This window comes from Palaemon carinicauda, chromosome 40 (genome assembly GCF_036898095.1).
Source record: "Palaemon carinicauda isolate YSFRI2023 chromosome 40, ASM3689809v2, whole genome shotgun sequence".
NCBI classification, from domain to species: domain Eukaryota; kingdom Metazoa; phylum Arthropoda; class Malacostraca; order Decapoda; family Palaemonidae; genus Palaemon; species Palaemon carinicauda.
This window is the reverse complement of record NC_090764.1, coordinates 37132338-37158564: the sequence shown is the minus strand read 5'-3', so window position 1 is coordinate 37158564 and position 26227 is coordinate 37132338. Positions and strand designations below refer to the sequence as shown.

The 26227-nt window shown below is 41.3% G+C and overlaps 1 protein-coding gene across 3 annotated transcripts in view; it reads left to right on the top strand.

Moving 5' to 3' along the window:
• The window catches only part of in (protein inturned), a 134458-nt gene that overhangs the window by 691 nt on the left and 107540 nt on the right, over positions 1-26227 (top strand). For all 3 annotated transcript variants that reach the window (XM_068363501.1, XM_068363502.1, XM_068363503.1), the window contains exons 2-3: positions 12512-12617; positions 12808-12980. In XM_068363501.1, the coding sequence (XP_068219602.1) occupies positions 12538-12617; positions 12808-12980 (253 nt within the window). In that variant the 5' untranslated portion in view covers positions 12512-12537. The remainder of the gene's footprint in view (positions 1-12511; positions 12618-12807; positions 12981-26227) is intronic.

The window sequence follows — 26227 nt, the reverse complement described above, 5'->3', positions numbered from 1 at the left end:
GGAGGAATATTTTTGCACGTCTCGGATCTCCCTTCAAACTGAAAAGCTCATTTTGCCGTGAAGTATGGAGCAATTAGCAGGACCTTCATCCCGTTCCGACTGTGTCATTTGTGACAATTGCTTTATTTCTTATGGGGATTTTTGTGTACATTATTCAGGGAAAGTTGATTTGCTAATTGCATTTGCTCAACGTCATGGTTTGATTTTGGCAGAGAAAAAGTGCCCTAATTGTGAAAATGTGTGCCGTATAGATTACAACAAATTTGTATCCACCTACACCATAACAGTAAGGTATGTGGTAGTTTGCAGTTTACGTTAACGTTGTGTAACCTCATTAATAGTCGAAATATCGACGATCAAACTCACGCTACTCTTGTCTTCCCTGAATTTTCTAAGTCTGTTGTTATTGTTGACTGTGTCTTATTTTTGCTCAAATGAGCCCTGTAACCACTATAATCCGCAGACAAACTAGTGCACTATGACGCCCCCCCCCCCCCCGGTAGGCCTAGGTAGGGGTACAGGGCCCCATAGGCTAGGTTAGGTGGGTGTCTTAGGTTCGGTGGTGCCCTGAAAATTACTGTGGCCTTAAGGGGGGGTCGCAGGGGGGGCGGAGGCCCCCCCAGTAGGCCTAGGTAGGGGTACAGGGCCCCATAGGCTAGGTTAGGTGGGTGTCTTAGGTTCGGTGGTGCCCTGAAAATTACTGTGGCCTTAAGGGGGGGTCGCAGGGGGGGCGGAGCCCCCCCCCGGTAGGCCTAGGTAGGGGTACATGGCCCCCAGGGTAGGGTAGGTAGTTGTATTAGGTTCGGTAGTGCCCCGAAAAATCACTTTTCTCCTCCTCCCCCCACCCAAAAACCCCGCTTCCCACTGGGGTCCCCCATAATTGTAGTAGTAGGTTTATGCTTACATTTTCTGTGTAAGAGTTAGGTGGTTGTAGGAGGATTATCTCACAGTTTCAAGGTAACTGTAGCTCTAATTTACTGTTTTCTTTCGTTTTCTACTTTTAGAAACTTTTAAATCGAGCGCGGAGGTCTCCTACACAATTACCAGTCTTTCTAATTTTTGCATAGTTTAACTCTAATTTGGAGCCTTTGTAGTTTATGGGGACAGGCCTTTGTCCGTCCGAAAATCACGGGAATGATCACGGAATGAAATGATATTAATTTCACTAGTTTTGTAAATACTTGTCCCAACAATCTACGTACTAGGACCACTCTGGTCATGGATGTCGGAAATGTGCGAGAAAAATGGACAACTAACCCAAAATTTCCCTCCTAACCTGACCTACAAGCCGTGTCCTTACCTTCCTCGTGAACTAACCGGGGGGCTAACGCCCCCCTGCGACCCCCCAAACACTGTAGCTAACATTCAAACCCCACAAACCCAACCTAACCAAACCTAGTAGTTCCCAGGTCACTACCCCTACCCGGGGGCAAGCCCCCGGACCCCCTAAGTAAGTCTCTCTCCTACACAAAAAAAGGTATGGGCAGCACTCAAAATTATATCCTAACCACATTGATATAATAAAAAAGTTACTCAGGCTTACCTAAATATTCGATGTCGCAACATCACCAATTGTACACTTCTCACATGGACCCCTAAAATCCCCTAAGAGGCCTTCTCGAAATAAATAATGAAAGAATTCAGGGGTAACTCGAGTAAAATCACGTAGGTGTATATACCTTAGAGTCTTAATCGATTCAATTTGATTAATATGAGTGATAAACTTAACAATATCGCTCAAAGAGTAACTGTACGAAACACGTCTATCCAATACGGTGGTTAGAGTTGGAAAGGGTCGACTCCAGGTCAATCTCGGGTCATGTGGGGAGGGGATTAAAAATTTGGAATCACGCGGCCAACGAAAGGTTTAGTTCGGTTGCTTTGTTTGACACTGGCTTTATCTACCGAAATATCTTAACTAGATGTTGGCTAGCCTAACCTTTGGTTGTATATAAAACAAATTAGTATTCGGCATACCGTAATTTCAGAACGTGTCCCAACGAAATAACAATCTTAAGAGGTTAAAAATGAAGATTGTTGGACTTAGCGAAAACATAAGTCCGAACATCGATAACAGTTCAAGCTTGCGCCAACAGCTGATAGGCGAACCAAGCGCCGCCAAACGGGTGTTATTATAGTCAGGAAGGAAACGATGCTTGCGGGAAATTTTACGATCGAGTAAATTGGCCGTGGCTTCAGCGGACGACGCATTGTAACTACCTTTCCCTAACCTAACAATTCATGATAATTATCATAATAGTATCAAATATCACTATAAATGACGTGTCCCTAAAAACTACAAACTTAACAAAGGCGTAAATATGTAAATTAGATTACCGGGACAGTATTAAATTGTAAAAAGAACGTTTCTTAGACTGGTATGACACGGGCTCTATCTATCGGGAAAGTTGGAAACTAAGCAGGAGCTACCCGTGACTTGCGTTCGGACTGTGCTGAACTTAGAAAATATTGCCGTGGTAAAGGTAAATAACGATATTATTCAAAATGATAAAATATGATAAAATAACATCATATTATGGTATGTTGGATCATTGTAAAGAACATCTTCCCCATAATGAAAAACGATTTAGCTAGTAATAAGAAAGATATCACCCTGTCCCCAAAAACTACAGACAGCCCCTGTACTTCAATTTGTACGTAAATACATGAACAAACATTCTTTCAAATCTGTATATCTTGTGTTGAGTTCAAGTCAGACTATACCTACTTACCTAATGGGAGGGGGGAGGGCTAATTCCCCCTGTGACCCCCCTTACACTGCCGTATTCTAAGTTAGCCATAATGATACATACAGGTGGCCGCTATCATACATAAACCCCCGACTATTATTGGTGGTCCAATTTACTTTTTTTCTTGTTTCCTCATTGTGGACAGTTTGATTTTTCAGTGTACTGTTCAGAGGTGCTTTTATGTACTATAGTATGAATGAGAACACAGTGTCCTAGGACAAATTAGATGAGTGAGGGTGCAATGGGGCAAAGCCATCTGATAAATAATGATATAGCATCTACAATATTGTTAACCGAAGGGGTTAATGTTTTGGGGTGTCTGTAGTTGTTTAAGTTTGACAGGTGTAAACTTTCTTTTCACTTGTAAAATTGAATGTCTTTATAGCAACATTGTTGTTTATCATTATCTGGAATATGAAATGGAGCTATTTTTACGAATTACAAAGTATGATTTTGTGTTACCTTGCCAGGAGTGAAGCCAATCGGGAAGCAAAAACAGGTCTAAGGTGGGGTTGCCGGAGGTTATAACTTCCCAGTAGGTAAGGATACAGCTCATAGGTTAGGTTAGATAGAGTTCTTGTGTTTGTTTTATTTTCAAAATGTGGTTTTGTTTTCAGTCATAACTTGGAATTGTAAAGTGTCTAAAATTTGAAAAATATTAATTTTCCCCCAATTATTTTCTAAAGTTTCTATAAATACATCAGAAATACTTATTATTTCCCTCATTAAGCCCAGTACACACTATGATTCATGATGCACGCAGTGTTGAATGGATGCATTGAAAAACAACTTTTTCAACATGAAACTCCACCACCGTGTTGATCCCAGTTGGTTTAAGGCGGTTTTGGGGGTAAAATCCTAAAATAAACTTATCAAACCTGGCTGAATAGGAAATACCGGTATGCCAAAAAAAACTTGACTGATAAAATATACATTTCACAAATACCTTCAGTAGCAATCCTACAAACATGTATGAGACACAAATGTAATCTAGGACAATAACAGGGACATATTGTAACACAACATTACTTAAGTTAGCACACTAGTACTGTATGTAATGGGGAGGCAACTCATCGTGTAACTCAACCATGAGGGCCTGATGTTAAAGGAAATACAGGATATAGTACTGTACTTTCTGACAAATATTACCTAACCTAACCAAGTGTGCTGTGTACTTATTTGATCAGGTGGCTTTGCTTTGCCTCAACCACCCACCTAATTTATCTTTCAGTGCTCAGGTTATATGAAACACACCAAATTTGGGGAATATGGTAGAGCGGACACATCTGTTTGTCTTCAAGAAAATCAAATATAGTACCATTGAATATGCAGCGGTAAAGTTGTAATTTGGGGGTCAATTGTCCAAAGAAAAGATTAATTCTTAATTGGTATAGAGTACAATAGCTTAAAACTTTATTTTTTACTGTACAGTATATGAAAGCTTTAAAGTTATTGCATTGTCCACAATTACTTATATCATGAGAGCATCATGAGAGCTATTGTGAAACTGAAGAGAAATTCTTAAATAAATGGCTCCGGTGAAGTTGAAACATCCATAGGTTTAAAATTTCTGATGAAGGAAGTTTAAATTGGCTCAAATGTTTAAGTAAAAGAAAAATATTGAAGCTCCCACAAATGTTTAAGAATAACCTATTTACAGTGACAAACTATTGCCTCTTGCAACAAAAAAATAAAATCTCAATATGAAATTACTCCTCACTTTTTTTTTTTTTTATCTGTGGCCACGTGGCACTAGTTTGCAATCCATTTAAAACCAGGTGCCCTCTCCTACTGGCCATTTTTTTCTGCATTGAGTTTAGTATAGGAAGCAGAAGATTTGATAACAGATAAGGGTATTCAAGGAATTCTTTTTGTTTGTTCCATGTTTACATTCAGGTATACTGTACTGTATTCGACTATGCCAGCTACATATACCACTATTCCTCAATCTAATTAATTTTGGTAATCATTGTATGCAGATTAGGTGTGGTTCATTGAAGTAAATATTTGTTATATAATTTACTATTTCAATACTCGCCCTGTATTCATGTAGTGGATACTCTCCAACCTCCCCACAGTCAAGTGTGGTGAAAGATGAATTGATTTAAGTATAAACATATGCTAGTGCTGTCAAAGTACAGACATCAGGTGGTGAGAGGTGTCGACACTAGTGATGGCAATTCATACCTAGGAAATATTTAATTTCTACTTTTTCTTGATGAAAGCTGGTGTTTGAAACTTAAAAGTATATGAATATTGGGTAAATATTGAAGTAGCAAATTTGGTTATGTATCTTTTTTTGTATGTGAAACCTTAAAGTGAAGAGAAAGTCATATTCCGATTAAAGGACTCAAGTTAATATCGTTAGGAAAACACAATTTACTTAAAAAATATTGTGGTATTTACTGTCAAGTTAGGTCCTTCCATAGCAAAAATATTGCCAAGTGTTTACTGCAAATACACAGATACAGTAGTGCTATTATATCACAACTAATCACACAGATTTTTCAATATTAAACTTACCCGATAATCATGTAGCTGTCAACTCTGTTGCCCGACAGAATTCTATGGAGGGATACGCCAGCTATCACAATACTAGAAGGGGGTGTTCTTACCAGCGCCACCTGTGGCCAGGTACTCAAGTACTTCTTGTTGACACCTCCTCAATTATTCCTCTGTCGTGCTTCCAGCAAGACGTTCTGGGATACGCTTATGTTCTTGGAGTTTTTTCACGACTTTGGTGAAGTATTTCTCTTTGATTTCGGCTGTCGCTTTACTGGAAACTTCTATTTTAGCTTAGTTAGCTTTTGGAATTAATTTGATTAATTTTGGTGACGAAGAGAGTATGAACTCTCGTTCACCTTTCAATGGCCGACCCTTCCCTTAGACGGAAGTGTTGGTGTCTAAGAGAGTATAGACTCTCTTTCTTAATTTTGCTTAACAAAAGTTATAGATTTATTTTATATCTCTCCGCCTCTTATAGGCCTCTTCGATTAACTTCCTTTTATTATAAACTTATTAAAATTAATTTTTATATTTGTTTATATTCGACCTTCCTAATAGTAGGCGGTCTTTTCTTGGTACCGAAGTTAATTATCGTGAGCCCGTCATTTCGGTTTTACGTGTTAACATATTATGCTATTTTAAGGTCTTTGAAAGAATTTCTTTGATAGTCTCGTACTTTTTCAAAGTTGAACTAACGTTTTGTTTGTCTCGGCAGTTGTTGACGTTCAGAACGTTCAACTTGCACTCTATCGTTACGATAGAGAATGAATGTTCACGGTTTCACATTGCAGTAAGAGTAACCGTGTCTAGCGTTTTGTTCATTCTTTCTTAACTTAATGGTTTTGATCCTAATAAAGGAACTTTTCTTTTTGGGAAATATTTCAGTTTTTTCCTTTAACAATAATATGTTTTAACGATATATATGATTGGGCTCTTCTCTCAGGTTCTAAGTCAAGAGAGAGAGAGAGAGAGAGATAGAGACGGAGGGAGAAAGAGGATAAACGTTTCCCTCAAGCCTGCCAGGCGTACGAGTAACGTCGTTATCGTTTTGCTCTTATCCCTAGTCTCTTTAGGGGAAGAAACTAAACGTTTCTAGAGTGATCTAGTGTTTAGTCTCTTTCCAGCCACTGAATTTTCTTTCATTAGATTTTTCTGTTACATTGTAATTCTGTTTTCGCAATTACTAACTTTTGAGAAGGATAGAATTGCGTGTTTCAGGTACAAACCACTTAAAGTTTCGAGTTCAGTGAAATAAGTGCAAACAGAAATCAAAGTGATAAGTGATTAGCGCAAAGTATGTCAGTGTTATGCGTGAGGGTACTTTTGTGCGCGCCAGTCGTCCTCCCAGTCCGGGACCTCTTGCAAGCTCCCAAGCCCAGGGGAGAAGCAATGTCGAAGGGCATAAGGGTTCGGCAGGCCTTGATCGGCGCACAGAAGTATCCTCGGTGGTTGTGGGCGTGTCTTACCGAGACCGTCACTCCCACCCGCAGACGATTGAGCCCTTATTTTGCTCGTCTGCAGAAGAGATTTAGAGGAGAAAATAAAGGCAGAGTTACGCTGGTCTCAGGTCTCAAGACCTCTTAAACGTAAAGTCCAGACCTATGCCAGACGTACGAAGTAAAGTTCAACAACCCGGATGCAGTCATTGGGTTAGCTCTGACTCTCCTCAGTCATCAGTTTGTCGGGCTGAGAGTGCGCCTACACTCCCCCCCCCTATGCTCGCTCCGCCTGATCGCAGTACCACCTGCCAGGCGTACGATGTTGTGGACTCTACTACAGTCCATGCAAGCACAGCTTTCGGACCTGATGCGTGAGTGTCGTGCTGAGAGTGTTGCACCTCCTCCTCCTCCTGCACCGGTGGTGCACCAACCGCCTGCACCCGTTCAGCCTGTGCTGCACCCGCCTGCACCGGTGGTGCACCAACCGGCTGCACCCGTTCAGCCTGTGCTGCACCCGCCTGCACTCGCTGCACCCAGTCGCAACACCATCTGCCAGGCGTACGATGTTGTGGACTCTACTACAGTCCATGCAAGCACAGCTTTCGGACCTGTTGCGTGAGTGTCGGGCTGAGAGTGTTGCACCTCCACCTGCACCCTTTCAGCCTGTGCTCAACCCGCCTGCACTCGCTGCACCCAGTCGCAGCACCATCTGCCAGGCGTACGATGTTGTGGACTCTACTACAGTCCATGCAAGCACAGCTTTCGGACCTGTTGTGTGAGTGTCGGGCTGAGAGTGTTGCACCTCCCCTGCACCCGTTCAGCCTGTGCTCAACCCGCCTGCACTCGCTGCACCCAGTCGCAGCACCATCTGCCAGGCGTACGATGTTGAACCTCTTTCTGTGTTCGCTGTTCCCAGTGTTGTTCAGCCTCAGCCTTCTTTAAGGCAACCTTCGGTTTGGGATCAGGAGGATTACCCCACTCTTCCTCCTCCTCCCCTGGCTGCTCCACCGGTGGTGCAACTCTCGGTGGAGGTACAACCTCTTCCACCTGTGAGTCAGTCTCCTCAGCTGCTGCACCGAGCTCAACCCGTGCACCCTGATCCTGCGCCTCAGACACCTCTGCTTGCGGGAACTTTACCTTGTTCTGCGCAACCTCGGTCTCTTCACGCTCCACTCATACCACAGGAACAGGAACTTTCTGCACCTTCCACTGTTGTTGTTCCAGCTCGTTCTGACTCTGCTGTTCAGCATACCTTACCTCCATTTTCAAACCATGGCAAAAATATGAATCATGAGTTATGAATGTAAGGTAAACATTATGTTGATTTTTAAACCCCATGCAAGCATGCATAAAGCACTCTAGCACTGGTCATGGAATTTCTGAGAAATGTTAAACGCCATGCACACGCTCTGCTTTCCTTACAGCAGGCTCTGCTTACAGCAGGCTCTGCTTACTACATGCTCAGCATTCAGCATGCTCTGCATTCAGCATGCTCTGCATACAACATGCTCTGCATACAGCATGCTCTGCATTCAGCATGCTCTGCATACAACATGCTCTTCTTACAGCATGCTCTGCATACAGCATACTCTGCATTCATCATGCTCTGCATACCTTACCGCATGCTTCTCAACATATCTTGGGTTGTTGCCAACTCACTAGACTGTCAAGCAGTTTCATAACGTTGCCTTCTAGTCTGCTGCTTTTGCACCAGTGAACCCTCACTCAGAGAACTTAGCTTTTCTAGGATAAGGTCCCTGTAGATGAGAAAGTTCTTTTCTCCCTCCTTCTGATATTCCCTTGAGGACTCTGTCATTTGGAGGGAGCCTTTAGCTGCATAACTTCTTATGGACTTTTATTTAAGCATAACATGCTTACAGGGAAGGTAATGGTTCCACTTCAGCCGCTAATCCCGTCTGTTACCACACCTGCTCCCATAGACCTTGAGCTGTGTTGCATGACATGCAGTCCAAGCTTAGTCCTTGTTAGAGGATTTTTGTTTACGGAGTCAATGTGTCACGGGGAAGACGTTCAACAACCAACAGAAGGGACTTGTTGTGACGCAGTGCGGCAACCTCAGCAACCCGTTAAGGAGTTGTCTGTACGACCCAGATAGTCTAGACAGATTCGGGTTGTCACTGTACTTCCTCGCTTGCCCATGATTGTCAGTTTACAGACTGTGCAGCAGTATCATGATCTTGTGTCCGGCTCCGTCAGACGACTGGCTTTTAAGAGCTCCCACAAGTCGTCGCTGTCTGGAGATTTTCAAATGGACTATGGATCTGACCAAGGAACTGGGCCTCCTGGTCAATTTTGAGGAGTCTCAGCTCGTTCCATCCCAGACCATTGTTTCCTTGGGTATGGATCTTCAGAGTCGAGCTTTTCGGACTTGTCCGTCGGCCCCAAGGATCTTCCAAGCCCTAGAATGCATCCAGAGCATGCTGAGAAGGAACCGATGCTTAGTCAGGCAGGGGATGAGTCTAACAGGGACACTTTCATCGCTGGCCCTGTTCATCGAGTTAGGGAGACTCCACCTCCGCCCCCTTCAGTATCATCTAGCTGCTCACTGGATAAAGGACATGACGCTAGAGACGGGCTCAGTTCCTGTTTCCGAAGAGATGAGGTCTACTCTAACGTGGTGGAAGAACAGCATTCTTCTCAAGGAAGGTCTACCTTTGGCTGTTCAGACCCCCGACCACCGTCTCTTCTCGGACGCATCGGACATGGGCTGGGGTGCGACACTGGACGGACAGGAATGCTCGGGAACATGGAATCAGGAGCAAAGGACACTTCACATCTATTGCAAGGAGTTGTTGGCAGTTCATCTGGCCTTGATAAACTTCAAGTCCCTCCAGCTTAACAAGGTGGTGGAGGTGAACTCCGACTACACCACAGCCTTGGCTTACATCTCCAAGCAGAGAGGGACTCATTCGAGGAAGTTGTTCAAGATCGCAAGGGACCTCCTCATTTGGTCAAAGATCGAAAGCTCACGCTGGTAACGAGGCTCATTCAGGGCGATATGAATGTCATGGCAGATCGCCTCAGCCGTAAGGGTCAGGTCTTCCCCACAGAGTGGACCCTTCACAAGAATGTTTGCAGCAGACTTTGGGCCCTGTGGGGTCTGCCAACCATAGTTCTATTCGCTACCTCGATGACCAAGAAGCTCCTCTTGTATTGTTCTCCGATTCCAGACCCAGCAGCAGTTCGCGTGGATGCCTTTCTGCTGGATTGGTCCCGTCTCAACCTGTATGCATTCCCGCCGTTCAAGATTGTCAACAGGGTACTTCAGAAGTTCGCCTCTCACAAAGGGACACGGTTGACGTTGGTTGCTCCCCTCTGACCCGCGAGAGAAGGGTTCACCGAGGTACTGCAATGGCTGGTCGACGTTCCCAGGACTCTTCCTCCTAGAGTGGACCTTCTGCGTCTACCTCACGTAAAGAAGGTACACCCAAACCTCCACGCTCTTCGTCTGACTGCCTTCAGACTATCGAAAGTCTCTCAAGAACTAGAGGCTTTTCGAAGGAGGCAGCCAGAACGATTGCCAGAGCAAGGACGACATCCACTCTCAGAGTCTATCAGTCTTAATGGGAAGTCTTCCGAAGCTGGTGCAAGGCCAATGCAGTTTTCCTCAACCAGTACCACTGTAACCCAGATTGCTGACTTCCTGTTACATCTAAGGAACGTAAAATCCCTATCAGCTCCTACGATCAAGGGTTACAGAAGTATGTTGGCAGCGGTTTTCCGCCACAGAGGCTTGGATCTTTCCTCCAACAAAGATCTACAGGACCTCCTTAGGTCTTTTGAGACCTCAAAGGAACGTCGGTTGTCCACTCCAGGCTGGAATCTAGACGTGGTCCTAAGGTTCCTAATGTCATCAGGATTTGAACCGTTCCAATCAGCCTCTTTTAAGGACCTCACATTAGAAACTCTTTTCCTCGTGTGCTTAGCAACAGGTAAAAGAGTAAGTGAGATCCACGCCTTCAGCAGGAACATAGGTTTCACATCTGAAACGGCTACATGTTCCTTGCGGCTCGGTTTTTTTGGCTAAAACGAGCTTCCTTCCCGTCCTTGCCCTAAGTCGTTCGAGATCCCAAGCCTGTCCAACATGGTGGGGAACGAACTAGAGAGAGTACTTTGCCCTGTTAGAGCTCTTAAGTACTATTTAAGAAGGTCAAAACCATTACGAGGACAATCAGAAGCCTTATGGTGTGCTATCAAGAAGCCTTCTCTACCAATGTCTAAGAACTCAGTTTCTTACTACATCAGGCTTCTGATTAGAGAAGCAAATTCTCATCTGAAGGAAGAAGACCTTGCTTTGCTGAAGGTAAGGACACATGAAGTGAGAGCTGTGGCTACTTCAGTGGCCTTCAAACAGAACCGTTCTCTGCAGAGTGTTATGGATGCAACCTATTGGAGAAGCAAGTCAGTGTTCGCATCATTCTATCTCAAAGATGTCCAGTCTCTTTACGAGTACTGCTACACCCTGGGTCCATTCGTAGCAACGAATGCAGTAGTAGGCGAGGGCTCAGCCACTACATTCCCATAATTCCATAACTTTTTAACCTTTCTCTTGAATACTTTTTATGGGTTGTTCGGTCGGCTAAGAAGCCTTCCACATCCTTGTTGATTTGGCGGGTGGTCAATTCTTTCTTGAGAAGCGCCGAGGTTAAAGGTTGTGATGAGGTCCTTTAGTATGGGTTGCAGCCCTGTATACTTTAGCACCTTTGAGTTGATTCAGCCTTCCAAGAGGAACGCTGCGCTCAGTAAGGAAGACGAACTTAAAAAAGAGGCAGAGTAACGGTTCGATTCGACTTCCTTACCAGGTACTTATTATTTCATTGTTATTTGAGATAACTGTTATATGAAATATGGGATACTTAGCTATCCTTTAATCTTGTACACTGGTTTTCACCCACCCCCCTGGGTGTGAATCAGCTACATGATTATCGGGTAAGTTTAATATTGAAAAATGTTATTTTCATTAGTAAAATAAATTTTTGAATATACTTACCCGATAATCATGATTTAATTGACCCTCCCTTCCTCCCCATAGAGAACCAGTGGGACCGAGGAATAATTGAGGAGGTGTCAACAAGAAGTACTTGAGTACCTGGCCACAGGTGGCGCTGGTAAGAACACCCCCTTCTAGTATTGTGATAGCTGGCGTATCCCTCCATAGAATTCTGTCGGGCAACAGAGTTGACAGCTACATGATTATCGGGTAAGTATATTCAAAAATTTATTTTACTAATGAAAATAACATTTTTCAACAACTCCAGTAAACAAACTACTTTACATATTCATTTTTTAGTTTTGGAAAATAGTTCGAGGTTCATGAAAATACTACAAAAACTCAATTATATAAGGCATATTTGATTGTTAGATAAGTGTAATGATATGAGGTTTTATGGCCTATATTTTGTATTTTGCTTACTATACAAGTCTTGTGTTTTTGTTCATCCTTTAACCCAAAAAGATTAAATAGCTGATAGGTATGATCAAACTTATTAGATGACGTAATTCAAGGAGGAACTATGAAATTTTCTCTTCCGATATCCAAATCCCATTGCAAATCCCATTGCATAACGATGTAGAGTAGAAATCAGTTTGAAAAATATCAGAAAGAGAAACTGTAGGTCAGAGGATGCAAAGTATGGGTAGCTCACTTATGGAAGTTTTTATTCCTCACTCTTAGTTTTCTGGCAAATGAAGGTAAATAATTAAACAATGGCTTTACAGGATATATTATAATAAGAATTATTGGGTAACCTCCTTTTATTTTTTAAACACTTTAGATAGAATTCATTTTCTTTTCAGGTTGGTATTAAAAATTAATTTAAGAAATGGAACACTCTGACCGGTTTGATTCTGAAAGTGAGAGTGACTCTGTATCGTCACGACAATCAGACGAGTCATCTTACAGGTTAGTATTCTCCTTGTTGAAGTCACCTTGCTTTATTGCATATCACCGTTTGCTGTACTCATACAGTAGTACCATATCTGTAATACCTGTACTGTATATTACTTAGTGGCTTCCGTGTCCGTATTGTTACTGTACTTTTTTGTTGTCATATATTTGTTTTCTTATTGTTTTCTTTCATTTATGCTTGCAGATATGATGAAGCAGAATGGTTGGAACATGTCAAAAGTGATGGTTCCTTACTATATGTAGAATCTTACGTTTCAAGTACAGTGAAAGAAAAACAAGTTCAGGCATTTAAAGCTTCCAGTGGGAATGAAAAAAAGCCAGCATTTTCTTCCCCTGTCAAGGAAATAAAGAAGAAAAGTAAGTGGAAGGATAACAGTTTGGTTGTTTCAATGCACAGATGAGTTAATTAGACTTAAAAGATAAAATTAATGCCCCTCTTTACATTGATTTGATTTACATCAGTTCTGACTATACATCACTTATCCTTAATATTAAATGTGAAAATAGAACCCACATTGCGGCATTTTACGCAACTATATGCTGGTTTCTTCGTCGTACAAAAATGGTGAAAAACTACCAAAAACAAGTAAAAATAAACAAAAACACAATTATAAGTAATAAATTTTTATATCTTTACCCAGTTGATATTCATATTGCTTCTTTTTCAAAAGCACGGTTTATCAATGTGTACCTTCAAAGTTTAAAAAAAAATTTCCTTATTTTCTTTCCTTTTAAAAGATACATGCTTCCAGTAATGTAATGAGATAGGTAGTAGGTTGGCCAGGGCACCAGCCACCCGTTGAGATACTACCGCTAGAGAGTTATGGGGTCTTTTGACTGGCCAGACAGTACCACATTGGATCCTCCTCTCTGGTTACGGTTCATTTTCCCTTTGCCTACATACACACTGAATAGTCTGGCATATTCTTTACATATTCTCCTCTATCCTCATACACCTGACAACACAGATTACCAAACAATTCTTCATCACCCAAGGGGTTACTGCACTGTATTTGTTCAGTGCCACTTTCCTCTTGGTAAGGGTAGAAGAGACTCTTTAGCTATGGTAAGCAGCTCTTCTAGGAGAAGGACACTCCAAAATCAAACCACTGTTCTCTAGTCTTGGGTAGTGCCATAGCCTCTGTACCATGGCCTTTCACTGTCTTGGGTTAGAGTTCTCTTGCTTGAGGGTACACTCGAGCACACTCTCCTATCTTATTTCTCTTCCTCTTGTTTTGTTAAAGTTTTTATAGTTTATATAGGAGATATTTATTGTTGTTACTCTTCTTAGAATATTTTATTTTCCTATTTTCCTTTCCACACTGAGCTATTTTCCCTGTTGGAGCCCCTGGGCTTATAGCATACTGCTTTTCCAACTAGGGTTGTAGCTTAGTAAGTAATAATAATAATAATAATAATCTAATGGTTAATGGTGAATTACACGCCAAGATTTGCCCATTCTTCAAAGTCAAAAGTGTTCCGTATTTCTTGACATCAAAAGTCAGTGGAGAGGTGGGTGGGCATGTATATGAACATAAGATGAATACTGATCCTGTTGTTCTTTCGAATAAGAATTTGGTCAACGTAATTGATAGGCATATCCCTTCTCGTGTGTTAAAATACTGAGTGATGATTGTAGATGTGGTTATTATGAGAATCAGGAGGCCTATTGTCTTTGCAAGGGACACAGATCAGATTTAACTTGGAATAACTATACTTCACTAGGAGCTATTGCTGAGAGAGTTTATGCTTCAAGTGAAAAGGAATACAGTACAATTTTACCATAAAAGAAACCCTTTATGGTGCAACCTAGAAACATAAGTGGTGGGCTACCCTTAAATCTGCACTCTTTGGTGTAGATGCAACAGTTCCTCCTTTACTGAAACTAGGTGGCTCTGTTAGTCACTGTCTAAAGGAAATGCAACCCTTTTGGCTGATGTGTTTGTCAGTAAGCAGAGTAATGAAAAGCTCGATCTTCCTCATTCCTTTTTTCCTGAGGCTAATCTTGATGCTTAGGGAGGTGTAGACCCAAGTGGTATTTTTCCTTTGTTTTTAATAAACACTGCTGATTTCCTAGCTCCTAAGCTGTCTGTTATTTTTCACAAGTAACCCAGAAGAGGTTCTTTTTGGTCTTGTTGGAGAATTGGTAATTTGACTCCATTACTGTGTATTTCACTGACCATGACACCCTCTTTTTTTAATATAAATAATGAACTAGGCTTCTGATTAATGTGAAACTGAAACCACCAGAGTTTGAGACATCGACCTAATTAAGAAAAATGGATTCAAGCATCTACTCCGCAGTATTGTCTTACTTTATATAGAGATATGTCATCTAAATTCTGTGGTTATGGCGAGAACGGAAATTAAGACCTGGCAACTAGGCGTAGAATGACGTATGTCAACCATGACGTGAGCCCCTGACGTTTACACTTGCCACGACCCCCTTTCTGTATGGTTATCAAAAGATATATAAGTTGTAGTGAATTATACTGCTCTTTGATGGAATCTAAAGATATTGATTAGTTATTATATTTAAGTAAACTAATTTTTAGACTCACTTGTGTTTATTATTTAATTGATAGTTAATTTTACGAAAAAAAGACAACAAAATTAAAATCTCGGAAGGCAGTCAGAGAGGTGATCGCGCTAGGGAAGGTATACGCCTGTTACATAGGGTCATTGACAAGGCTCCTTACCACAGTCGCCTTACAGAGGAGAGCCACTGTCCAACTACTGGCACCAAAAAAGACGATCTAATGAAATGGTTGCAGCAGCGCAATATCACATACCCACCATACGCTTTGCGACCTGAACTACTCAAAATATGCAAGGAAAATCGACCACCCCCCAGATTCACAGTGGACAATACCATTCGCCTGTGGGGTCATGAAATAGTGCGGCTACCACCAGCACACTCGGAGCTAAATGCTATTGAGCAAGTATGGGGTGTCATGAAGAAGTACGTTCGATCATCCCTTCACCATTTTACACGAACGGACCTCAATGCAAGATTGAATGAAGCAAAGTTGTGTGTGACAGAGGACATGTGGGCAAATGCTGTTCGGCGCTCTGAATACTTTGAGAGAGAGAGTACTGGTCATTTGATAATATCCATGACAGTGTGGATCCCATCATCATAAGTCTCGCCAGTGACGACGAAGAGGAAGACTTTATTTCAGACAGTTTTGATGTGTAATAAAAAGTGAATGTGAATATATATATATATATATATATATATATATATATATATATATATATATATATATATATATATATATATATATATTTATATATATAATATATATATATATATATATATATATATATATATATATATATATATAAATTATAAATATATATACATATATATATATATATGTATATATATATATATATATATATATATATATATATATATATATATATATATATATATATATATATTTATATATATAATATATATATATATATATATATATATATATATATATATATAAATTATAAATATATATACATATATATATATATGTATATATATATATATATATATATATATATATATATATTTACTATATATATATATATATATATATATATATATATATATATATATATATATATATATATATATATATATATATATGTATGTATATATATATATATTCTATTTCAGTCTTGTAAATTTATTCATTATAATGTTAGCTGTTATATTACTAATTATGTACAATACATTTATTGTTAATAAAGTATTACTATTCTTCCACCTCCATCCAATCCTCAGCCATATTAGATATTTATAATGACCATGTTATGTGCGCATCCTCAACAATCATTCCATAACTTCAACACAATAATGACTGCATTCCTGTATTGAAAAATAAAAACACCTTATCTCTATCAAAGATATAATTATATATAATTTCTTGTACTGATATAATGAGTGGGCGTGGCAGGTGTAAACGTCACAGGCCTCACGTCATAGTTAACATACGTCATTCTGCTCCTAGTTGCCAGGTCTTAATTTCCGTTCTCGCCATAACCACAGAATTTAGATGACATTTCTCTATATAAAGTAAGACAATAATGCGGAGTAGATGCTTGAATCCATTTTTCTTAATTAGGTCGGTGTCTCAAACTCTGGTGGTTTCACTTTCACATTAATCAGAAGCCTAGTTCATTAGTTATATTAATAAAAGAGGGTGTCATGGTCCGTGAAATACACAGTAGGCAAATGTGCATGTGGTAACTCCTATATTATTTAAAGTTTTTGAACATCTTATGACAAAATTCTAAATACTGTAGGTATGCTGAAGGTAATAATCTATTCCCTAGTTTGTAATTTGGCATTCACAAAGGACTAGAAGTATGTGATGCCCCTTTTAAAATTACTAATGCTCTACAGAAATCCATTGATTGTGGTCAGAGGGTTGGTATGATTAGCTATGATTTTAGTGTTACCTTTGACCATGTTAATCATGAATCCCTTGTTTTCAAACTCAAACAGTTAAAAATAAGTGGGTCCTTTTTTAGCATCATTGAATTTCTAAGTATTAGATTACAAAGAGTAGTTGTTGATGGGCACCATAATGAGCATAGGAATGTAATATTGGGTGTTCTTTAAGGTAATGATCTTGGCCCATTACCTTTCATACTATATACACATATATGGTTTGGCATAGAAAACAAGCTACAGTAGTTGCTTATACAGATGGTGCTACTCACTTTGCACCAACTTCTCTTGAATGTAGATCTATGGTTGGTGAATCCTTTCATAGAGATTAGCTGAAATTAGCACACAGTGCAAATTTTGTGGCATGAAGTTGCACCCTAAAAAAACTCAAAGTATGGTTGTAGGTAGGTTGAGGATAGTATCTCTTCAACATCGGCTGAGTCCCTGGTTAGGCTGGAGGAACGTAGAGAGTAGAGGTCCCCTTTTTTGTTTTGTTTCTTGTTGTTGTCGGCTACCCCCCAAAATTGGGGGAAGTGCCTTTGGTATATGTATGTATGTATTATATAGTATACAACCTTAAAATTTTAGGTGTGATTCTTGATTGCAATTTTGTCTTATTCTGTTGCACAAAAAATTGGCTTATTGAGAAAGTCTTTTAAGATTCTCACTGGCCAATCTATCCTGATGAAATGCTTTAATTCTTCTGCTCTACCTTGTTTGGAGTATTGTTCTCTTGTTTGGTTTTCAGCAGCTAACTCTCATCTTGATAAGTTTAACAAGAATGTACGGTCTATTAGATTCTTATTCCTGATCATGATATTAATGTCTGGCTCCGTAGTTCAATTAGTTCTTTACTGTATACACATTGCATAAAATTCTTCATAATTCTGACCATCATTTGGATTCAGATCTCCCCAGAGTGTACTATCGGGTACGTAGCACTAGGTATACAGTTAATTCTAACAGTCTTGCTTTCTCTATCATAAAACTTAACACTACGCAGTATTCTAGAAGTTTTATTCCACCCGTGACCAGATGGCATTGAATTGGTGGAACTTCAGGAATTCAAAATTGTAGTGAATGTTTTTATTTTGAACAGGTTGACTTAGTTTTTATATGACAGGTCTATATCATCATTGTTACTGATCTTTAGATATTTTATGATTATTATTCATTAATTTTCATATATAGTATTTATTCCCTTATTTCTTTTCCTCGTGGATATTTTTCCCGTTGGAGTCCTTGGACTTGTAGCATCCTACTTTTCCAACCAGTGTTGTAACTTAGCTAGTACTATAGTGATGATGATAATGATACAGAAATAAGAAATTTTAATATTTAAATTCTGTTCATTTCTATAAAACTCCCTGATGTTCATATTGCTGACTCCCACACTCTGATGGAGGTGGGACACTAATGAAAGTAAATTTAAATGCATACTGTATTTATAACAAAGACTGGTTTGTTCAACATGTTACTGAAAAGGTTTAGTCTTCTAAATCTTGTACATGTACCATCAATGTGAAGACAGACATAATTTAGATGAAATATAGTGCTTATTATCCTTTTGGATAGAAGTGGATTCATACGGGTCAAATGCTGATCCAAGAGAAGTCCAAGTCTTTATTTGAGGACCTATGCGAAAAAATTTCCAGATTTAAAAGACACTTCATTTACTGTAAGTCATGTGCAGTTTAATAGATTTAAGAAGTGTTGTAACTTGTGCAGCATTAAAATTCAGGGAGAGGCTGATGCTGCTGCTACTGATGCTGCCAAAGAATTTCTTGTAACTTTGAAGGATATCGTTGATGAAATCCAAATTCCTCCAGAACTCATCTTCAGTATTGATGAGACCTGTTTATTTGGGAGAGAATGCTACATTGTTCATTTATTTGGAAGGAAGAAAAACCAATGCCAGGGTACAAGGTGGCCAAAGATAGGTGAACATTGATGTTAGGTGGTACTGTCACTAGTGATTTCAAACTGAAGTCATTGTTAGTTTACCATGTCCTTAATCCATGACTTAAAAACATCCCAAGGGTAGGTATATGAGCAAGCATGAGGTAGATCCCCATGAACTCTGTTCTTTTTGCAGTGAGTATGTGTATTCGCAGGCTTTCCCTTGGGAGGATTGTAGGGTGCTGCCTCCCTTGTTGTAGGTGGAGTTTGTGAAGAAGAAGTCTAAGAGGGACTCATCTGTATATGACTTAGCAATGGCCAAGTATATACTGAACAAGCCCTATAGCTCCTTCCTTTCTTCAGAAACTGAATCTGCTATGTCTCCTTCGGGTTCTTTTGGGCCTCGTTCTTCCGTAGGAATTTGTAAGGAAATGGGAGGCTCTGCCGTCCTGTCTAGGAGTACTCAAAGTACTCCTGTTGTTGTGTTGTCTGTTGATGGTCCTTGCAAGAACTTGTACCCAAGTAAGTTGTGGCCTTCCCTAGGCATAGATGATGCCCCATCTGCTGAGAGGCATCTGCCAGCTCTAAGAAGTCTCCTAATGCTATGCTCTCCTCTTTAACTCCCTCTTCTGCTGAGGAGTGATGGGATGTTGCACCTTTTGATAAGCCCTTCCCTGTTGCTGTAGAGTCTCCTGTGTCTTTGCGAGCTGTAAAGAGGTCAATAACAGCCCAGAAATCCTCGATGTTTGTGAAAAGTGGTGAGGGAAATGAACCGTACTCACTCACCTTCCACTGTCATCTCACCTGTTCCTGTATCTTCTTCATAGTCTGCCGATACTTCGAACGTGATCCCTGCCACCCCCAACAAGAAGAAGAGGTCACGAAAGCACAGGAAGACCAATTGGGCTGAATCTCTTGACTCTAGCACCTTCAGACATGTTGATCCATTGAGAATATATAAGGGCCCTCTTGGTTCAAGTGTATGAAATCTAGGATATCAGACCTACTCTAACACATAGGAAGAATTTGTCAATGGCCCTAGTCCTGAAGCTAGGAGTCTAGTATGGCAGGGCTTACCTCCACCCGACAAGCAACTATGTTTACTTCGTTAAAAGTTTAAACGATTGTTCTAGTTTTGCCAAAATCACTCATAATAAAGGACTTGGGTATGTATAGTTAGGAAAAATACTATTACTCTAATATTAAAAATTCATGATTTTTAGGATGAAATACTTCTAGCAGACAGTTTTCTCCCCTTTATTTAACTACTGCTTCACTAGTTTGAGCTGAAATAAAGCAACCTGTTCATATACATTTAATCAGATGTTATAAAATACTGTATGTGAAAATGGAAGGTTTGTGTTTGTATAGCATGGAGACTATTATAAAAGTTTTAGTTTTAAATATTTAACTTAGCCGGTGAATATATAATAGCTGAGCCTCCGGCGGCTCGACAGAAAAAACACAAAAACTCGCGAGCGATCGCTATGAAGGTTGCGGGTGTGCCCACTAGCGCTAACTATCGGCCAGATACCGCATATACATGTAAACAGACTCAATTCTTCTCTGTCGGTCTGAACGACAAGACGTACCATTACTCGCTGTATAACCTGGAGTTTTTCAACAGACTTGGTGAAGTACTTCATTTTGGTTTGAGCTTTCGCAGTGCAGGTGTTTTATCTTCAACTTAAATCTTGAACTCTTTTTTGGATAGATTTAATTGTTGATGACTTTGGATTGTTTTTTTGGACTTTCTTTGACTTTTAAAAATGGCCGACCCTTCCCTTAGTACGGAAGTGTGTTTTAGGCTTTTAGCAATTATCTTATCACGTTATAAATTGTTGTTGTTAATTATAGATTTTCCTCTATATATTTACCGCCTTTATTAGGCCTCTTCGATTAGCTTTCCATTTATAATAAACATCAAGATAAATTTTAATGATTTGTTTAAATGCGACCTTACCTATTCCTCCCCTAATCCGAGAGTAGGCGGTCCTAACTTGGAAACCGAAGTTAAACAACGTTGAGCCCTTTCAATCGTAAATAACTTTTACAGAGCAAATGATTTAAAACTTATTAAATGAATATTTTTTAGTAGATATTTTATGAAAGATTTTCTTTGAATAGTCTTCGTACTGTTTCAAAGATGAACTAACGTTTGGTTTATTTATGCTACGCAGTTTGCGCTTTATCGTTACGATAGAGAGAGAGAGAATCACGGTTTCACTTTGCAGAAAGAGTAAATCGATTCTGACGTTTTGTTCATTCTTCTTTCAAACTTAAAGGTTTTAAATACTAATTTAAAGGAACTTGTTAATTTTCAATTTCTTAGTCCTTTCAGTTTTTTCCTTTGGTCAAATAACCTGTTTATTGACGAAAGGTAAGTGGGCTTTTCTCTTCGGTGTTAAATCAAGAGAGAGAGAGAGGAAGAGAGAACGTTCCGATCTTTATTCTCGTCCCAAGCGAGTAACGTTGTTCTCGAGTCAGTTTTTTTACTCTCGTCCCAAGTCTCTGTACGGGGAGAAAGGATAAAACGTTTTTAGTTTTTATTCTCGTCCCAAGGCACTGTACGGTGAGAGATTGAAAACGTAGTTTTGAATGAACTAGTGTTTAGTCTCCTCCCCAGTCACTGATCTTTTTATCTTAATATATGTTTACTGTTTTTTGCTTGTATTAATGTGCTTACATTATACGACTTATTTCGCAATTATAACCTTTTGATGTAGGGTAGAATTGCGTGCTTCAGGTAGAAATCAGTTTTATTCATGCCTAATGTGAATTGTTGAAAAATTCGATTTCAGTGAAGTAAGTGCAAAACAGAAAATCGTAGTGATAAAGTGATAATTGCGCAAAGTGTTATCAGTGTTGCGACTGAGGGTTCTTCTGTTCGTGCCTGTCGTTCGCCTAGTCTGGGACCTCTTGCAAGCTCCCAAGCCCAGGGGAGAAGTAATGTCGTACGACTTATCGAGAGGCCTTGATCAGCGAACAGACGTTCCCTCTATGGTTTCAGGCGTGTCTCATCAAGACCGCCCCTACCATAAGACGAGCGAGACGATTTTCTCGTCGTCATCCGAAGGCTTTTCGCGTAAGAAACCGTGGAGCAAGGTTTCGAGGCCCTTAAAGCGAAAGTCAGTCCCTTCAGGACAGGTCCAGCGTCCTGGTTGTAGCCATTGGGACAGCTCTGACCCTATGCAGTCATCGGAAGACTGCTCGCCGCCTAAACAAAAGCGTAACACAGGCTCCGAAAGTCTTATTGTAGGCAAGGTTTTGCAGTCTCAGACGTTACCCTCGTCTCTTACCGCACCCATTCCCGTTGATCCTAAATGGGTTGTACGGCAAGACATGCAGAATAAGCTTGCCTCTCTTATGGAGAACTATTCTGCTGAGCAGGTTCACGATGATCTTCGCCGCTTAGCTGATCGAGATCCTGGCCGTCAGCCGCCCAAACGAGCCTTTGCTCGTCCTGTTGACATTGACGTTACAAAGTCACGTCAATCACTCGATGCAGTCCCGTGTTGACTCTCAGCCGCTTGTGGACGTTCAGCTGCTGCCGCTTGCTCTTGTTGACGTTCAGGACGTTCGCCAACCAGCATAGTTGACTTGTTTTGACGTTGAGCGTCAAGCACCGCAGTCAAGAGTTGTTTTGACTGCTCAGTCTAGGCAGTCAAGGCAGTCTCGAGTTGACGTCGAGCGTCCTCCCGCACCTGTTGTTGTTGCTGGTCAGTCCTTTAAGCAGTTACATGACATAGCGTCCTTGACTGCTACTGTTGCTCCTTTGCGTGTGGACTCTGCTTGTCAAGCATTGCCACCACGGCAGGTCTCTCCCTTGCTTGAGACTCGGCAATTGTCGGACAAGGTTCCTTCAGATGAGGAAGTTGCTGATCCCCCTCCTACTGATATTCCCTTGAGGACTCTGTCAGACGGAGAGGAGCCTAAAGCTGCTCAGCCCTCTATGGACTTTAAATAACTCATGCTGATTTTTAAGGATCTTTGTCCGGATTTTTTTGTAATTGCTGCTCCTCGTTCGCCTAAACGTCAGAGTTTACACTAGGCCTAGCTACTTCGAAGCCGTTGTTTTCTAAGCTAGTGCTCTCTCGCTCTTCTAAGAGAGCTTTACGTTTGCTAGGCGACTGGTTAATCACCAGGAGGAGTTTGGGGGAGACAGCCTTTGCTTTCCCTACTTTTAAGCTGGCTTATAGAGCGAGAGTCTGATATGACACGGGAGAAGTTCTCGGCTTGGGAGTTCCTGCCTCTGCCCAGATAGACTTCTCAAACCTCATAGACTCTCCCTGGCGCCTGGCCATGAGACGCTCCAAGATTTTATGGTCGGCTTCAGAGCTAGACCATCTCCTGTTAGGAGTTTTTTCGAGCGTTTGAAGTTTTGCTGTACAATTATGTCATGCATAAACAAGGCTATCAGGGATGGCTCCAATAGTCTGACAGCCACGTTCTCTGCAGGAACAAGTCTATCAGGGATGGCGCCAATGATCTGGCAGCCATGTTCACTGCAGGAGTTCGTAAGAGGCAAGTGCGCTCAATGTGTTCATTGTCAAGACAAACTTCACGATGAAGTCTACCAGGCTGTCTTGACAGCATTAATGGAAGGCGACTGGATGGTCTCTCTCGACCTTCAGGAGGCATACTTCCACATTCCTATACACCCGGATTCCCAACCGTTTCTGAGGTTTGTTTACAGGAATGTGGGGTACCAGTTTCGAGCCCTGTGCTTTGGCCCCAGTCCTGCTCCTCTCGTGTTTACGAGGCTCATGAGGAATGTGGCAAAATCCCTCCATCTATCGGGAATCCGAGCCTCCCTGTACTTGGACGATTGGCTTCTCAGAGCATCGTCCAGTCTTCGCTGTCTGCAGGATCTACATTGGACGTTGAGTCTGGCCAGGGAGTTGGGACTTTTGGTCAACCTAGAAAAGTCCCAACTGATCCCATCCCAGATTATTCTATGTTTGGGGATGGAGATTCGCAGTCCAGTTTTTTTCGGGCTTTTCCGTCTGCCACCCGAATAGAACAAGCCCTGCTCGAAGTCCAACTAATGCTGAAAAGAGAACGTTTGTTCAGTCAGGAGTTGGAACAGTCTCGTAGGGACTCTCTCATCCCTGGAGCAGTTTGTCTCGCTAGGGAGACTACACCTTCGGCCTCTCCAGTTCCATCTAGCCTCTCACTGGAACAAGGACAAGACGTTAGAGACGGTATCATTCCCAGTCTCCGAACCAGTTAAGGCATGCCTGAAATGGTGGGACAGCAATATCAGTCTGAGAGAGGGACTATCCCTAGCAGTCAAGAACCCAAACCACGTGTTGTTCTCAGACGCGTCAGATTTGGGTTGGGGTGCGACCCTGGACGGTCGGGAATGCTCGGGTCTGTGGACCTCAAGTCAGAAGAGCATGCACATCAACGGCAAGGAGCTATTAGCAGTCCACTTGGCCTTGATGAAATTCAAAAGCTTTCTTCGAAACTAAGTGGTAGAGGTCAACTCAGACAACACCACAGCTTTGGCGTACATCTCCAAGCAAGGAGGCACACACTCCCTCACGCTGTACGAGATCGCAAGGGACCTTCTCATATGGTCAAGAAATCGAGGCATCTCCCTGTTGACGAGATTCATCCAGGGGGACTTGAACGTCTTGGCAGACTGTCTCAGTCGGAGGGGTCAGGTGATACCCACGGAATGGACCCTCCACAGGGACGTGGGCAAGAGTCTTTGGGCTACTTGGGGTCAACCCACCATAGACCTCTTTGCCACCTCGTTGACCAAAAGGTTACCAATCTATTGCTCACCAGTCCTAGATACAGAAGCAATCCACATAGACGCGTTTCTACTGGATTGGTCTCATCTGGACTTATATGCATTCCCACCATTCAAGATAGTCAACAAGGTACTGCAGAAGTTCGCCTCTCACGAAGGGACAAGGTTGACGTTGGTTGCTACCCTCTGGCCCGCGAGAGAGTGGTTCACCGAGGTACTTCAATGGCTGGTAGACATTCCAAGAAGTCTTCCTCTAAGGGTAGATCTCTTACGTCAGCCCCACGTAAAGAATGTTCATCAAAGCCTCCCCGCGCTTCGTCTGACTGCCTTCAGACTATCGAGAGACTCTCAAGAGCTCGAGGCTTTTCGAAGGAGGCATCCAGTGCGATTGCGAGAGCTAGGAGAGCTTCTACCATCAGAGTATACCAATCGAAGTGGGAAGTCTTTCGAGATTGGTGCAAGCCAGCATCTATGTCCTCTTCCAGTACCTCTGTAGCCCAATCGGAGATTTTCTTTTACATCTGAGAAATGTTCGCTCCCTCTCAGCTCCCACGATTAAGGGCTACAGGAGCATGTTGGCTTCGGTCTTTCGTCATAGAGGCTTAGATCTTTCCAACAATAAAGATCTCCAAGATCTCCTTAAGTCTTTCGAGACCTCTAAGGAACGTCGTTTGGCAACTCCTGGATGGAACTTAGACGTGGTCCTAAGGTTCCTCATGTCAGACAGGTTTGAGCCATTACATTCAGCCTCCCTGAAGGATCTCACCCTCAAGACGCTTTTCCTAGTGTGCTTGGCTTCGGCTAAAAGGGTCAGTGAAATTCATGCCTTCAGTAAGAACATCGGCTTTTTCTACAGAAAAAGCCACATGTTCACTTCAACTTGGTTTCCTGGCCAAAAAAGAGCTGCCTTCTCGTCCTTGGCCTAAGTCTTTTGATATACCTTGCCTGTCAGAGATCGTAGTCAACGAACTTGAAAGAGTACTGTGTCCAGTTAGAGCTCTTAAGTTCTACTTAGCTCGTACTAAGTCCTTATGAGGTGGATCTGAGGCATTATGGTGCTCAGTTAATAAACCATCATTGCCTATGTCAAAGAATGCTTTGTCATATTTTATCAGACTTTTAATACGAGAGGCTCATTCTCACTTGAATGAAAAAGACCGATGCTTGCTTAAGGTTTAGACGCACGAAATAAGAGCTATAGCAACTTCCGTGGCCTTTAAGCAAAATAAATCTCTGCAAGGTATTATGGACGCGACCGTTTGGAGAAGCAAGTCGGTATTCGCGTCATTTTACTTAAAAGATGTCCAGACTCTTTACGAGGACTGCTACACACTGGGTCCATTCGTTACAGCGAATGCAGTAGTGGGTAAGGGTTCTACCACTACATTCCTTAATTCCAATATCCTTTTAATCTGCTATTGAAATGTTTTTTTTTTTTAATTGGGTTGTACGGAAGGCTAAGAAGCCTTTCGCATCCTTTTTTGATTTGGC